A 15548-nucleotide genomic window follows, 5' to 3' on the forward strand; every position below is an offset into this window, starting at 1 on the left:
TAACTGGAGGGTGGTAGAAAAGCTAGATTGTAAGAACTTAAGTTGAGATTGACTTGTGAGAAAGAGGAACCAATGGATATAATATAGATTGCAAATTAGTCATTTTAGGGCCAGCTAATGATGTGCTGGTTAAGGTGTCTAAATCCTACGTGGCTGACTGCATGGTTTGAGTCCTAGACCCAGAAACTTGAAAAACATGCCAGGCATGTGTGCATGTGTGCCCAAAGTCCAGAGAGGAGAATGGAGGAAAAGGGACTGCAGCAAGGGACTTGGCAGGGGTACAGCAAGGGCCCCACTGGAGGGGACGGGGATGCTTTCTCATTTTCCCTTTCTCTCTCTCTCTCTCGTGAGTACGTGCACCCTGTGCAGTTTTTTTTTTTTTTAAAGACATTATAGTAAATGATTTAAAGCTAAGGCAAGCAAATAGTTTATTTTGAGAGTAAAAGGATGCATTATAATAATTATCTGACATGTACCAGGACATTTGGTCACCTCATTTCAAGTTTTTTTAAACTAGATTGTATGTTTATGTATGTTGTGTGTGTTATATGTGCGTGTGTGTTAAATGGTGTGTGTGCTCACCAAGGAGAGGAGAGGGAAAGCATCACACGTGGAGAACGGTCATGCTGCAAATCCCTTTTCCTCCATTTCCCTCCTTTCGAGGTTTTGAGCACATACCCACATGCATCCAGCATGTTTCTCAAGGTTCCGGGACTCAAACTGTGTGGTCAGTAACACAGAATCCTGCAGCCTTAAACACCAGACTGCAGAGCTGCCTCGTGCTATAGATTTGTAAAATTCAGAAAATGATTATTGCTTAATAATGTTTATTGGTTATTTTTTCATATTATATTTTTGAGTAATGATCAGTATTATAATAATATAATATTGATATCCTGACTGGATACCATCTTTTACATCCATTGTATTATCAGTGTATTAGTTAAAAAAAAATTATAAAAAGTAACATGTCATATACAAGGGAAAATGAACAACAAAGGGGGAAATAGAAATCTCAAAATAGAAAGTTCATGCTATGGTGTCTTCTATAAAATACAAAGTTCTTTAGTTTGACTTGGTTAGATAATTTTAGAGGACCCCTATTGCTTTTTAATGTATATTTGTTTGCTTGACCTGTATATATTGCCATGTGTCATGGTTATTTTGCTAATGTGATAAAATACTGTGAGCTATTTATAATGAAACTTTTTTTTTTAAATTTAGTTGACATCTGAAATGTTTGAAGCAGATCTTGAGAAGGCATTGTTGCTAAGTAAATTAGAATATGAAGAGCACAAAAAGGTATTTATATGTTTATTGATTTAGTTACTTTAGAAATGTAAGTGGTCAAAGGTTAGGACCAACCTTACTGAATTTTACATAGAAGTTCTTGCAAGTTTGTCCTGGGCCAGCCAGTGACATGGTGATTAAAACCCTGGATTCCACATGGCTACTTGAGTGGTTTGAGTCTCAAACCCCGCAGCTTGAAAAACACACCAGGCACGTGTGTGTGTGTGCATGCCTGAAATCCCAAGAGGAGAGTGGAGCCGAAGGGATTATTGCAGGTCCACCCTTCTCGGGGGATGATTTCTCACTTTCCCTCTCTATTTTCTCTTTCTTGCTGGCAAGTGCACACGCTCTAAAACAAAACAAAAGAAAAAAGTTTGTCCTAAAAATATATCATTATAACAAAGTATTATCAAGAGATTTTCACAATAGGATTCCTTATCAAATTTTAAAAGATACAGAAACATAGGGACTAAGCTTTGTCTGATGATTTGAAATGTTAAAGAGTTAACATTAGTTAGGGAGTTCCTCCACCCAAAATGAACAGGAGAGAGGGAGTTAAATTCGCAGTGCATGATTATTTTAATTTTAATTGAACATAGAAAATAAGTAGATTTTTAAAATTTAAGTAAATATAGGTATTGCAGTATAGGGACATCCATTAACAGACCCTCTGCCAGAGAGATCCTATAGTTAATGATAGTAAATGGGAGGTTGTTTCTCGTATTTTGGCCTTGTAAACGTGACATTTGTCATATTTCAATATTAGGCTGTTCAATACAAGGTGATAAAATGCATTCTACTATTTATGGTTGTTGTAACATTTAAGTAAAAAGTAGTGTTGGTTTCCAGTGTCTATATTTAAATTGTTTGAGCATCGATTATCTTTATATCACTTAATGTTTTAGTCCTTAATATTTATAGGTATTATTTTGGTTTATAAAATTTATTCAACTCAGTAATTGATCATACTTACACGTGGTCTCTGGTCATGTGTAAGGTTTTTGGTCATATCATTGCACGTAAGTACCTTTTTCCAAGATGAAATAAAGAGAGTTGTAAAATGTATAGCAGATGATTTTAGTACTTACTTATAGTTTCAAGGAAAAGGATAAAAGTTGCCAGTAAAGTGGACTTTGTACATATTATATGTTAATTTCATTTCCTGTATCCCTATTCTTCTCCCCAAATCAGAAATGGCTATAATGGTTACATGTCTATTTAGACACAAAGCAGGCAATTACAAAAATGAATGCAATGAGACCAGCAGTTAGCGTAATGGCTGTATCGCTGAACTCCCATGTAGCTGACCGCAGTTTGAGTCTCAGACCTGGTGGCTTAAAATCACGCTGGGCGTGTGTGCGTGCGTTCCCAAGATCCCGAGGAGAATGGAAGAGAAGGGATTGTGGCATGGCCATCCCCCCTGGGGGGTGATTTCTTGATTTCTGTCTCTCTCCGTCTTTCTGGCGAGTGCACGCACCCTGTAGCAAAAACCTCTCAAAAAAAAATTAATGCAATTAGCTTCACTGTGATTTAATCATTTAAATGGACTTTGGAACCAGCCCTGTAGCCTAGCAGTTAAGGGAACCAGATCTCATATGGCCAACAGCAGTTCAAATACCAGCCCCGGTGGCTTAGGAAACATGCCAAGTAGGTACGTGTGTATGAGTGCCTCAGATCCCAACAGGATAGAAAGATTGGGGACCAACAAATGACATAATGGTTACTTCACTGGTCTCCCATGTAGTCGACCTTGGTTTGAGTCCTGGACCTGGCAGCTTAAAACTTATACTGGGCACATTTGTGTGTGTGCCCAAGATCCCAAGAGGAGAATGGAGGAGAAAGGATTGTGATGTGGCCATTCCCCGGGGGGGGGGGGGGTGATTTCTTGCTTGCTGTCTCTCTGTCTCTCTGGCAAGTGTACATACCCTATAGCAAAAATCTCTCTTAAAAAAAAAAAAGATCGAAGTGAAGGGATTGTGGCATGACTCACCCCATCAGGGGGTACTTGTTCTCTCTTTCTGTCTTCTCTGTCTTGTCAGTACATGTGCCCTCTGGCTATTTATTTAACTTTATTATTATTTTTTTTTGGAGAGATTTTTGCTATAGGGCACGTGTGCTCGCCAGACAGACAGAGACAGACAGAGAGACAGAAAGCGAGAAATCACCCCCCAGGGGGGATGGCCATGCTGCAATCCGTTCTCCTCCATTCTCCTCTCGGGATCTTGGGCATGCACGCACATGTGCCTGGCGTGAGTTTAAGCCACCGGGTTCGGGACTTGAACCACGGTTGACTACGTGGGAGTCCAGCAACATAGCCATTATGCTAACTGCTGGTCCCTATTTAACTTTTTTTTCTTTTTAAGTTTGTTATAGGGCATATGTACTTGCCCAAGGGATGAGGGGGTTAAGAAATCCACCCCCCCCCCCCAAGAGGATGGCCACACTGACATCCCTTCTCCATCCTCCTGTTGGGATTTTGGTCATGCACACACATGCACCCAATATGTTTTTCAACCCGCTGGGTCCAGGATTTGAACCATGTAGTTGGCCCTGTGGAATATAGCCACATTAACCCCCATGCCACCAGCTGGCCCATCCCTCTGGCAAATTTTCTCACTTTCTTAAAAGTGAGAAAAATAGACTTTTAGATTACACTGGAGAGATTCTCCTGTCTTGCTCAATTAGATAAAGTTTATCGAATAGAATATTAAGACAATTTTTTTCTTGTTGTTAGATAATATGTTTTGGTTCTAAAGATGTTCTTAGAGGAGGAGCAGAGTAAATGATGTTGATAAAGTATGCTTTCAACTGGTTTTCTTGGGACAATCTTAGGCTTATTACCCAAAAACATTAGTTTTACCAGGCTATAAAGATTCTAAGATAATGGAGGAACTCCTTTTAGATACATTGCTTAGTTTGATGTGACTATTACATTGATGTAGACAATTGAATTTTAAGTGAATATCCCAATAAAATGTGATTATTTTAGTCAAAGGATTTTTATAGTAGATAATTAAAGTTTGGGATGATGTTTCTGATTTTGTTCTGTCACTCATATTTGTGGTGTATTTTTTTTTTTTTTGAGAGAGGTTTTTGCTATAGGGTACATGCGCTCGCCAGAGAGACAGAGAGACAGAAAGCAAGAAATCACCCCCCAGGGGGATGGCCACACTGCAGTCCCTTCTCCTCCATTCTCCTCTCGGGATCTGCAGCACGCAGTTACACACACCAGGCGTGAGTTTAAGCCACTGGGTCCGGGACTCAAACTGTGGTCGACTACATGGGAGTTCAGCGACATAGCCATTATGCCAACTACTGGTTCCCATATATTTATGTTTATATTTAGTTCTATCACTAAAGATTTATTGAATAGCTGAAGTGTGTAAGACACACAACACAAAGGTGAGGACAGGTCCCAACCCTTCTGTTTAGTGTAGGGAGACATACATGTAATTATAGAGAAACATGTTTTCAGAGCAACATGAGTTGAGGAAAACAAGACTTTTCAGTAACTTTGGTGGGGATGAATTTTAGAAAAGGATTTTTAAAAAAGAGTCTTTTTATTTATTTTTTTAGACGTTTTTTCTTTAGGGTTTTTGCCAGAGAGAGAGGGAGACAGACACTGAGAGAGAAAGTGAGAAATCACCCCCTTCGACTACATGGGAGTTCAGCGACATAGCCATTATGCCAACTACTGGTTCCCATATATTTATGTTTATATTTAGTTCTATCACTAAAGATTTATTGAATAGCTGAAGTGTGTAAGACACACAACACAAAGGTGAGGACAGGTCCCAACCCTTCTGTTTAGTGTAGGGAGACATACATGTAATTATAGAGAAACATGTTTTCAGAGCAACATGAGTTGAGGAAAACAAGACTTTTCAGTAACTTTGGTGGGGATGAATTTTAGAAAAGGATTTTTAAAAAAGAGTCTTTTTATTTATTTTTTTAGACGTTTTTTCTTTAGGGTTTTTGCCAGAGAGAGAGGGAGACAGACACTGAGAGAGAAAGTGAGAAATCACCCCCTGGGGGATGGCCATGCCGCAATCCCTTCTCTTCCATCCTCCTAGGATCTTGGACATGCACACACACACACCTGACATGATTTTCAAGTCACTGAGTCCAGGACTCAAACCGTGGTCAGCCATGTGGGAGTCCAGCGATGTAACCACTATGCCACATGCTGGTCCATAGAAGAGTCTTACTAGATATATTAGAAGTCCACAAGGTAGACAAGAAGAAAGTAATCATTCTCAAGGAAGGAGCAACAAATATGCATGTGTATTAAAGAATATTGCATATTAGATAAACTAATTTAGGGATCTAGAATTCTGAAGAGATGGGCAGAAGGACAGGATGCAAAGGAGGTTAGGATATAAAGAACCTCATGTTCTATGCTAAGAAGGTTGAGTTTTATACATCTGTTGGCAGAAAGATTTTGCATATTTTTAACCTTTAGATTGATATTGGGCTTTCATTTTAGAAACTCAGACTGTAGCAGTGCAGAAGATGAATTGAGGGGCTAAATTTAGAGACTATTGGAATGTCCCAGCAAAAGAAGATAGGGAAATGACAGAAGGTGTGAAGAAAAGAGAATAGATTTAAGAGATCTTAAAGAGATTAACTCAATAAGGCCAACTAGCTAATTTGAATATGAAGTGTGTAGGAAGAGTAGCCAAGGAGAACCTGAAATTTCTAGCTCAGTTGTGTAGATGGTAATGGAGTAGCAAGGTACTTAGAGAAGAGTCTTTAACAGGGCAGAGTGTGAAAGGCAGGGCGGTGGGATGGAAGAGGACACATGTACTGTGGAGATGCTGATTGAACATGACAGTTGAGCTGCCTTTACATACAGAAATCATTAATGTATAGTAGAACTTCATACTTTGATAGTGAAGAAAAATAGATTTAAATAAAGCATAAGAAGAATAGGTTAAAAATGAGACAGTGGTGGGGCCAGCAGATGGTGTGGTGGTTAAGACCTAGACTCCCATGTCACTGATGGTGGCCATTTATTTATTCTGTCCCAGACCTAGAGGCTTTAAAAACAATCAGGGCTCATGTGTGCATGCCCAAAATCATGAGAGGAGCACAGAGGAGAGGGGATTGCTGTGCGTCCATCTTCCCTGGGAGGTGGTTTCTCACTTCCCCCTCTATCTCTCTGTTTCTCTCCTGCTAGTGCCTTCACCCTATGGCAAAAAACTAAAACAAAAAAAAGGGGACAATAGTGGACAGCAGCTACATCTTTAAGAGGGTTGGGAAAAGAAGCCAGTGAAGAGGACTTAGTAATCAGAAATGTATTGAAGAAACCAAGAGATGCTTGAAAAAATAATGTCTTCTAGATTTAGCAGTTAAGAGGAGGTTGACCTTAATTTTAATGTCAGAACAGAAGCTAGATTCAATGATGTGAGAAAGGAAATTGACTGTAGATTATTGTCTTAAATTTAATCCTAGAAGGATGGAGAAGAAGGTGGCAGTGAGGAGGAAGTATAGTCCAAGGCATAAGTTTTGTTTTTATTTTAACTTTTAAGGTGCAAGATATTGAATATATAAGTAAATAGATATCCTTTTATACAGTTTGGCTAGCACAAGATTTTGATTTTTTTATTTGCCTTTTACTTTTGAAAAAGGAAATTTTTTTTTTTTTTGGAGAGGTTTTTTTTTGTTGTTGTTGTTGCTATAGGGCGTGTGTGCTCGCCAGAAAGACAGAGAGAGACAGACAGAAAGCAAGAAATCACCCCCCCAGGGAGGATGGCCATGCCGCAATCCCTTCTCCTTCATTCTCCTCTCGGGATCTTGGGTACGCACACACACGCGCCCAGCGTGAGTTTAAGCCGCCGGGTCTGGGACTTGAACCGCAGTCAACTACATGGGAGTCCAGCAACATAGCCATTACATTAACTGTTGGTCCCGAAAAAGGAAATTTTAAAAAGCACTTATTGGTGAGTTGATTTTGCAGTTTGTAAATAGAACCTAATTATTATTGACCCTTTTTTTTTTTAGGAGTATGAAAATGCTGAAAATGCTTCAACTCAGTCAAAAGTTGTGAATAAAAAAGATAAAAGAAAGAATCATCAGGGAAGAGACAAACCTGTCACAGTATCACTAAAAGATTTTCAATCTGAAGGTAAGATACGTACAATATTTTTTATGTTAGAAGAACTGTTATGAGCCTTCTTATATTTAAGTTGTGCCTTTCTAATTTTTCAAAACAAGTAAAAATCCTGTTGTTAAAGTGATGCCTAGAATATAAAAACTGTAAACCTTCTAATAAGTCTATTTTGCACTGCTAGAGCAATACTTGAAATTGAGCAATTTGTAGTGAACAGAAGTGTATTGGGTCACTTCTGGAGACTGAGAAGTTCGATATCACAGTGCCAGCATCTGGTAGGGCCTTCTTCCTTTGCCACATCACCACATGGCAGGAGGTGAGAGAGCAAGAGAGAGTCAAATCCGTCCTTTTGTAACAGCATCAATCCCACCTATAAGGGTGAAGCCCTCATGGCCTAATCATCGTAAAGGTCCCTGTTACTTAGTAGGGGAAACTACTTAATTTAGTGTCTACTGTACTGTACTACTACTATGTTAAGTCGTGTCTCCTAGTCACAGTTTGCTTTCATTGGTTTTAGTCACCACCAGTGGACCACAGTCTTAAAATATTAAATGAAAAGGTCTAGAAATAAACAACTCGTAAGTTTTTTTTTGAATAATTATTTTTAAATTTAACTTTATTATTATTATTATTATTACTATTGTTATTTTCCAGTTTGATCAGAGAGAGAGCGAGAGAGAGAAAGAAAGTGGGAAAGCAAGCCACCAGGTCCAGGACTCAAACCACAGTCAGCCATGTGGGAGTCCAGCACCTTTAAGCACTACACCACCTGCCAGTCCCCAACTCATAAGTTTTAAATTGCACTGTTTTACATAGCATGCTGAAATCAGGAGGCATCCTGCTCCATCCCACCCAGGGTGTGAATCATCCCTTTGGTATATCCATAGCTACCTGATCATTAGTCTTTTAGTAGCCATTTTGGTTTTCATATTGACAGATCACAAGAAAAAGAAGGATGAGTACAGTATAAGAAGATATTCCTGAGAGGGAGAGAGAGACCACATCTGTATAACTTTCATTACAGTGTATTGTTACAATTCTATTTATTAGTTATTATTATCTCAATGTTCCTAATTTATAAAATAAACTTTATCATAAGTACGTGCATATAGGAAAAAATACAGTATGTATGGAGTTTGGTACTATATTCTGTTTCTAGCATCCATTGGGGATCTTAGAATATATCTCCCAGGGATAAGGGGGAGCTACTCTACTGTTACAATGGCAGTTAAATTTCAACTAGAGTTTTGGAGAGACAAACACATTTGAACCATAGCAACTTGTTCAGAAATAAACTAAAATCATTTGGGTTAAAATAATTTACAACCAGTCGTTAAAACCCCATAAAATTTGAGTAAGCATTTGTCTTTTGGGTGGCTACACAGTCGTACAGTGGTAAAATGTGCTGCTCTGTGAGGCTCATCCACAGGGGGCTGTTCTGGGTTTGTGGCCAGAAACATCCCTGACTGCACCAGGCACACACGTGTGCATGATCCAGGTCTCACTGGAGGTAGGAGTGGGTTGTGGTATCAAGACCCTGTAGGGGTTCTCTCTTTTCTCTCTTGCTCATGGGAGAAATAAACTAAAAATAAAGAGGGAGAAAGAATTTATCCTTTTGCATTTCTGAGTTTTTCCCATAGCTAAAACGTACTAAGAATAAAAATTGATATTTGTAGTTTTTGAGTCATTTTGAAACATGCTATTGTCCTTTTACATAAAGTAGTTTGCCTTACACTGTGCCAGGAATAGTATCTTTACATCTTAGCCTCTTCAAATGAGCTGGAATTGCATCTTAGAAATAAAATACAAATTTTAGAGTAAGACTTATTAATAGACATTTGTATTTTTTATTGAATATAGAAGACAGAGGGAATTGTATCATCCTCTAAACTTCTGAAGGTAGACCACAAAGCACATTATTTTTAGTGTAAGAAATAATAAAAACCCTATAAGATTATGATGATAATAAAAGATTTTTTTAAAAAAAGAAATAATAGACACCCTTAAACCTGTATTGTACAGTGCAATAGCCACTATTCATATGTGGCAACTTAAATATATGAATAAAAATTAAAATGTAGTTCTTTAGTCGCCTTAGCGCGTTTGAAGTGCTCAGTAGCCGTATGCGACTAGTGACCTTCTGTATCAGCCAAGATAGAACATGACTATCATCACAGAGGATTTTATTGAATATCCACTGTGTCTATACCAGTTAGAATGATTGGTGGCTATATGAAATCAACATATAGTTTTTTTTATAATACACATTTTCATGCACTTTTTAAAGACTCCTTATACTTTCTTTTTATATTTTAGATTCTAGATGGTATCTGTAGATTCTGTTGTCTTTTTTTCCTCATTTTATTCTAATTCTTTTCCAGAAATGCTGTCTTATTACTAAGTCAATGATTTGTTTCATCAAGATATATTCATTTAGGTTTTTATTTGTATTTATTCTACAGAGATCAATTTTTAGCATTTTTTCATATTTTTATCAAATGACTATGATGTGTATATTTAAAATAAAGAGTTAATAGTTTTAAAGAACATAAAATACTATTTTGCTTTTTCTTTCATTCTACAAAGGCAGTTACAGTAACCAGTGATTTGATTTTGGACATATTTTGTCCCACTACCTTGCTCTCCCTTACAAAATAAACTGTGTGACACTAAAAATCTAAATTATATAGAACTCACATATTTTTTAAAAGCTTACTTCCAAAGAGAGAGAGAGGCACCCTCAGCAGGGTCTTTATGCTGCAGTCCTTCCTGCCGCCTTGTAGCCAGACAGGATCACAGGTGCGCCAGCGTATTAAAGTAGACCCAGGACATAAACCTGGAGCCTTTCCACATGCACCCCAGCATCCCATGGCTGCACCCCTGTTGCCTGCATGACTGTGGATGGGCCCAGGTTTAAAATTCAATAATTCCTCGGTATGGGTAGCATTTACTGGGATTTAAGACCTGATCACCAAACTGAGCAAATTAGTAATAATCTGAATTTTTAAAAGAATGTATTCCACGAGTGAAAGAGAAAGATAGAGAGCATCCCCAGTGGGGTCTCATTGTCCAGCCTTCAGCCACTCTGGATCATGGACAGCACTCTCCTGGCATGCTCAGGACCTCTCCAGCCCGTATGGGATTGCCTGGAGAGGTGCCTCATTTTGCCTTGGCGCGACCATATGGCCTCCTATATTTTGAATTTTAAAATCTTAAATAAAGAAAAATAAATCAATTGCAAGTCTTAGAAAACTCTTAAATGACTTCTATAAAATTATTTTAGTTACTTTTTTAGCATTAAAACATTTTATATGTTAAATCCCTTCAGCGAAATTTCACCTTTTTTTTTTATTTGTTTACAGATCATATTAGTAAAAAGACTGAGGTAAGTCTTATTGTAACCATCTTGTACTGTAGAAAACACTGGTAATTTTAAGGATGATACTTTAATGTTTATCAGTTTTTTATGGGACATAGTCTTTTAATGGACAACCCATAGGTTTGTCTGGATGAATCCAATGTTTCCATAATTACAAAGATATAAAATACATTATAGTAGGAAAAAAAGGGTTATTTGCATGAAGTGTAGTTCTATTTTACTTTTCCTAGATGTGCGTGTATGTATATTAGTCAGAAGGTTACCATATGTGTGCCAGTTTTAAAGTTTCAGGAAAAAGTGGTTTAATCTCCAAGTCTGCATTTTAATCTTGATTAAAAACTTGTTCTAAGACCATGTCTCAAGGTATTTGGGAATTATGGAAATTGTGAGGTGAGCATTGATTCTGTAGATACACACATGGGTAAGAGTAACCTAATTATATTATTCTCTTTCCATTCACTATCAGAATGTCGTACAGCCTACATACCTTCCTGGTGTTATGTTTTTTGTTTTGTTTTACTTATTTTTTTCAAAGACTATAAGGTCTAGCCTCTACAAACCTGATAGAATTATAAAATACTCTCTATCTAACATTAAGACAAATATTAATAAAGTATTATGATTATTTTAATTTCTTATGGGAGTAATTTCAGAGTTTAATTTTTCTCCTATTATGTATGTATTCTTGTCAGCAATTCCATTGATTAATTTTTTTAAAGAATTATTTTATTGGGACCAGCAGTTAGCGTAATGGCTATGTTGCTGGACTCTCATGTAGTCGACCACAGTTCGAGTCCTGGACCCAATGGTTTAAACTCATGCTGGGCACGTGTGCGTGCGTGCCCAAGATCCTGAGAGGAGAATGGAGGAGAAGGGATTGTAGTGTGGCCATCCCCCCTGGGGGATGATTTCTCGCTTTCTGTCTCTCTGTCTCTGTCTGTCTGGCGAGTGCACGTGCCCTATAGCAAAATCCTCTCCAAAAAAAAAGAAAAAAAATTATTTTATTTAACTTTATTTATTTTTATTATTATTATTTTCCAGTTTAAGAGAGACATAGAGAAAAAGAGAGGGAAAGTGAGAAAACAAGCCACCAGGTCTGGGTCTTGAAGCACGGTCAGCCATGTGGGAGTCCAGCACCTTTAACCACCACGCCACCTGCCAACCCCACCATTGATTAATTTTTTAATGGTCATACATCCCTTGATTTCAATTTAGAATATATCCTTAATGGGGACCAGCAGATGGCGTAATGGTTATGTCACTGGACTCTCATGTAGTAGTCAACTATGGTTCAAGTCCTGGACCTGGCAGCTTAAAACACACTGGATGCGTATGCATACGTGCCCAAAATCCCAAGAGGAGAATAGGGGAGAAGAGATTGTGGTGTGGCCATCCCCTCTGAGGGATAATTTCTCATGCTCTGTCTCTCTCTGCATCTCCGGCGAGTGTACATGCCCTATAGCAAAAATCTCTTTTAAAAAAATTTACATACACACAGACACACACACATACACACACATATACATACATACATAGTTAGTGGGGACCAGCAGATAACGTAATGGTTACATCACTGGATTCCCACGTAGTTGACTGCAGTTTGAGTCCTGGATCCACCGACTTAAAACTCATGATGGGCACATGTGTGTGCATGTCCAAAATTACAAGAGGAGAATGGAAGAGAAGGGATTATGGCATGGACATCCTGGGGGGGGAGTGATTTCTCATTTTCTCTCTCTCTCTGTCTCTCTGGCAAGTGCATGCACCATGGTAAAAATCTCTCTTAAAAAAAAATAAAAAGAAGATATACTTAATAGTTCTGATATTTTTTGGTTTTAGGCATCTGTTTGCCAGTCAGAAAAATGAAATATGTATTTTTTAGAATTATTTATTTAATTTTATTTGTTGTTATTATTTTTTAATTTGACCAGAGAGAGACAGACAAAACATGGGAAAATGAGAAAACAAACCACCAGGTCTGGAACTTGAATTGCAGTTTGCAGTGTGGGAGTCTAGCACCTTTAACTACCATGCCCCTGCCAGCCCCAAAATCTATCTTTGAAGAAAATCACATTTAGGGACCAGCAGATGGAGTAATAGTTATGTCGCTGGACTCCCATGTAGTTGACTGCAGTTTGAGTATTAGACCCAGTGACTTAAAACTCATGCTGGGCATGTGTGCATGTGTGTACACTCAAGATCCCAAGAGGAGAATGGAGGAGAAAGGATTGCTGGTGTAGCCTTCCCCCCTCAGGGGTGATTTCTTGCTTTCTGTTTCTCTCTCTCCAATGAACACATGTGCCCTATTGCAAAAATCTCTCCAAAGAAAGAAAAGAAAACACATCTAAATAACTCTCTAACTGTATTAATAATTTAGTCCTGGGACCAGCAGGTAGTATGGTACTTAAGGCACTGGATTCCCACATTGACAACTATGGTTCTTTTTTTTTTTTTTTGAAAGGGTTTTGTTTTAGGGCGTGCTCACCAGAGAGACAGAGAGACAGAAAACGAGAAATCACCCCCCAGGGGGGATGGCCACACTGCAATCCCTTCTCCTCCATTCGCCTCTCGGGATCTTGGGCACACACACACGCGCGCCCGGCATGAGTTTAAGCCACCAAGTCCGGGACTCAAACCGCGGTTGACTACATGGGATTCCAGCGACAAATAGCCATTACGCTAACTGCTAGTCCCATCAACTATGGTTCTAATCCTGGACCTGGCAGCTTGAAAATCACTCTGGGTACATGTGCGTGCTTGCCAAAAATGTTAAAAAGGGACTGCAGCATGGCTGTCCCCACTGGGGGTTGATTTCTCACTTTCCCTCTCTCTCTTTCTCTCCTGCAAGTGCATTTTCCCCATAGCAAAAACTTTAAAAAAAAATTAGTCCTTAATTAGGCAAAACAGATGATTGAAAATCTTTTTAAGATACTTACAAAACACTGTTGCTGTAGAGTATAATTTAAATGATTACATATATGGACTGAATATTTGAAAGTGGAAACATGCTTTTGGACTGATTTCAATTTTTTTTTATCCACTTATTTGGGGACAGTTTTATGCAAATGAGAAAGCAGGTACAAATTGTTCACCATACTCCTAAAACAACTACCAATAACTGTTAGAGGGAAAAATAATTCTGTAAACATTCCATGTTACTTTTTCTTCATTCTTGATTTGAAAGAACAAAAAATGCAAACTGACAGGATCTTATATATTTAGTATACTCAAGATTAGTTGAATTTCAACAAGCATCTATGTAGAATCATATATTTTATCTTTCATTATAATTTTAGAGCTGTTTCGTCTTCTGTTAGGTCATCAGGAAAGTCATGACATTTTTCTATGCAAAAATATGTCTTGACTTTCCTGATGACCCAATATTATTAAATAATTTCATATGTAATAAAATTCATTTTGAAGAATTCTAATGATTAAGACAAGTTCTGCATTTGTAAATGTAATTATAATTAATTTCTGACATAACTATTTTAAGAAATTGGACAAAAGAATATATAATTCATATTATATTTTGACACTTGTTAAAAACATGTGAAAATTATGTTTCATTTCTTTTTGAGGTATTACTCACATTTTGAGACTTAAATATTTAAATGTTACAATCACTGTGCCACTGCTCTGGAAATGTAGACCTTTTGGGACCAGCAGATGGCATAATGGTTATGTTGCTGGACTCCTACATAGTTGACCACGGTTTGAGTCCCAGACCCAGCAGCTTGAGACTCATGCCGGGTGCTTGTGCGTGTATGCCCAGGATCCTAAGAGGAGAGTGGATGAGAAGGGATTGCTGTATGATCATCCTCACTGGGGGCTGATATCTCACTTTATGTCTCTGTCTCTCTTTGTCTCTCCAGAGAGTACATACACCCTATAGCAAAAATCTCTCATGGGAACCAGCATTAGCGTAATGGCTATGCCGCTGGACTCCCATGTAGTCGACCGCGGTTCGCGTCCCGGACCCGGTGGCTTAGAACTCACGCCAGGTGTGTGTGCATGCGTGCCCAAGATCCCGAGAGGAGAATGGAGGAGAAGGGATTGCGGCATGACCATCCCCCCGGGGGGTGATTTTTTGCTTTCTGTCTCTCTCTCTCTGTCTGTCTGGCGAGTGCACGCACCCTATAGCGAAAAAAAAACTCTTAAAAAAAATCTCTCTTTAAAAAAAAGAGAGAGATGTAGAAATTTTTTTCAGAGAATCCAAAAATAAGTCTTTTTTAAAACATTTATTTGTTTACGTTCATTCACTGTACATCATTATAGCATACAAAATGAGATTTTCCATCCAGAGTACACTGTATATTGTCTCAATCAAGCACAGCAACATACATGTTATTGTCAACAAATAATTTTCCATTTCTTGAAATTGTCCCAATCAAGCACAGCAACATACATGTTATTGTCAACAAATAATTTTCCATTTCTTGTTTGCTGTATGTTTTGCTCCCCCCGCCCCGCATCCTTGATTCCCTATCTCTTACCCTCTACCATCTCCCACTCTCTTCCCACACTGTCTCTGGTATCTCTGTTTACTTTCTATACTGTTTACCCCCCATTTTTTATTGAATTACTAAAGATCTTAATTAATCTAAATATTTTTGTAGCAAACACAGCTGATATATACATTTCCATGAACACAAGTCTAACTTTAGGCATCCTATAAAGTATCATCTAGCTGAGGCTATATATCTTAATTGCAGTCATCGAATGGATTTTTTTTCTGAAACTTTTTTTTGTACCTTAATTTACATT

General features: G+C 38.1%; 1 protein-coding gene across 1 annotated transcript in view; it reads left to right on the plus strand.

The window, feature by feature from the left end:
* GKAP1 (G kinase anchoring protein 1) overlaps positions 1-15548 on the plus strand; it is a gene marked incomplete in the record, with an annotated part of 88406 nt that overhangs the window by 29525 nt on the left and 43333 nt on the right. The window contains 3 exon segments of the mRNA XM_014586617.2: positions 1225-1302; positions 7294-7417; positions 10765-10787. Coding sequence (XP_014442103.1) covers positions 1225-1302; positions 7294-7417; positions 10765-10787 — 225 coding nt within the window.

This window comes from Tupaia chinensis, unplaced genomic scaffold, assembly GCF_000334495.1.
Source record: "Tupaia chinensis unplaced genomic scaffold, TupChi_1.0 Scaffold000147_1, whole genome shotgun sequence".
Taxonomy (NCBI): Eukaryota; Metazoa; Chordata; class Mammalia; order Scandentia; family Tupaiidae; genus Tupaia; species Tupaia belangeri.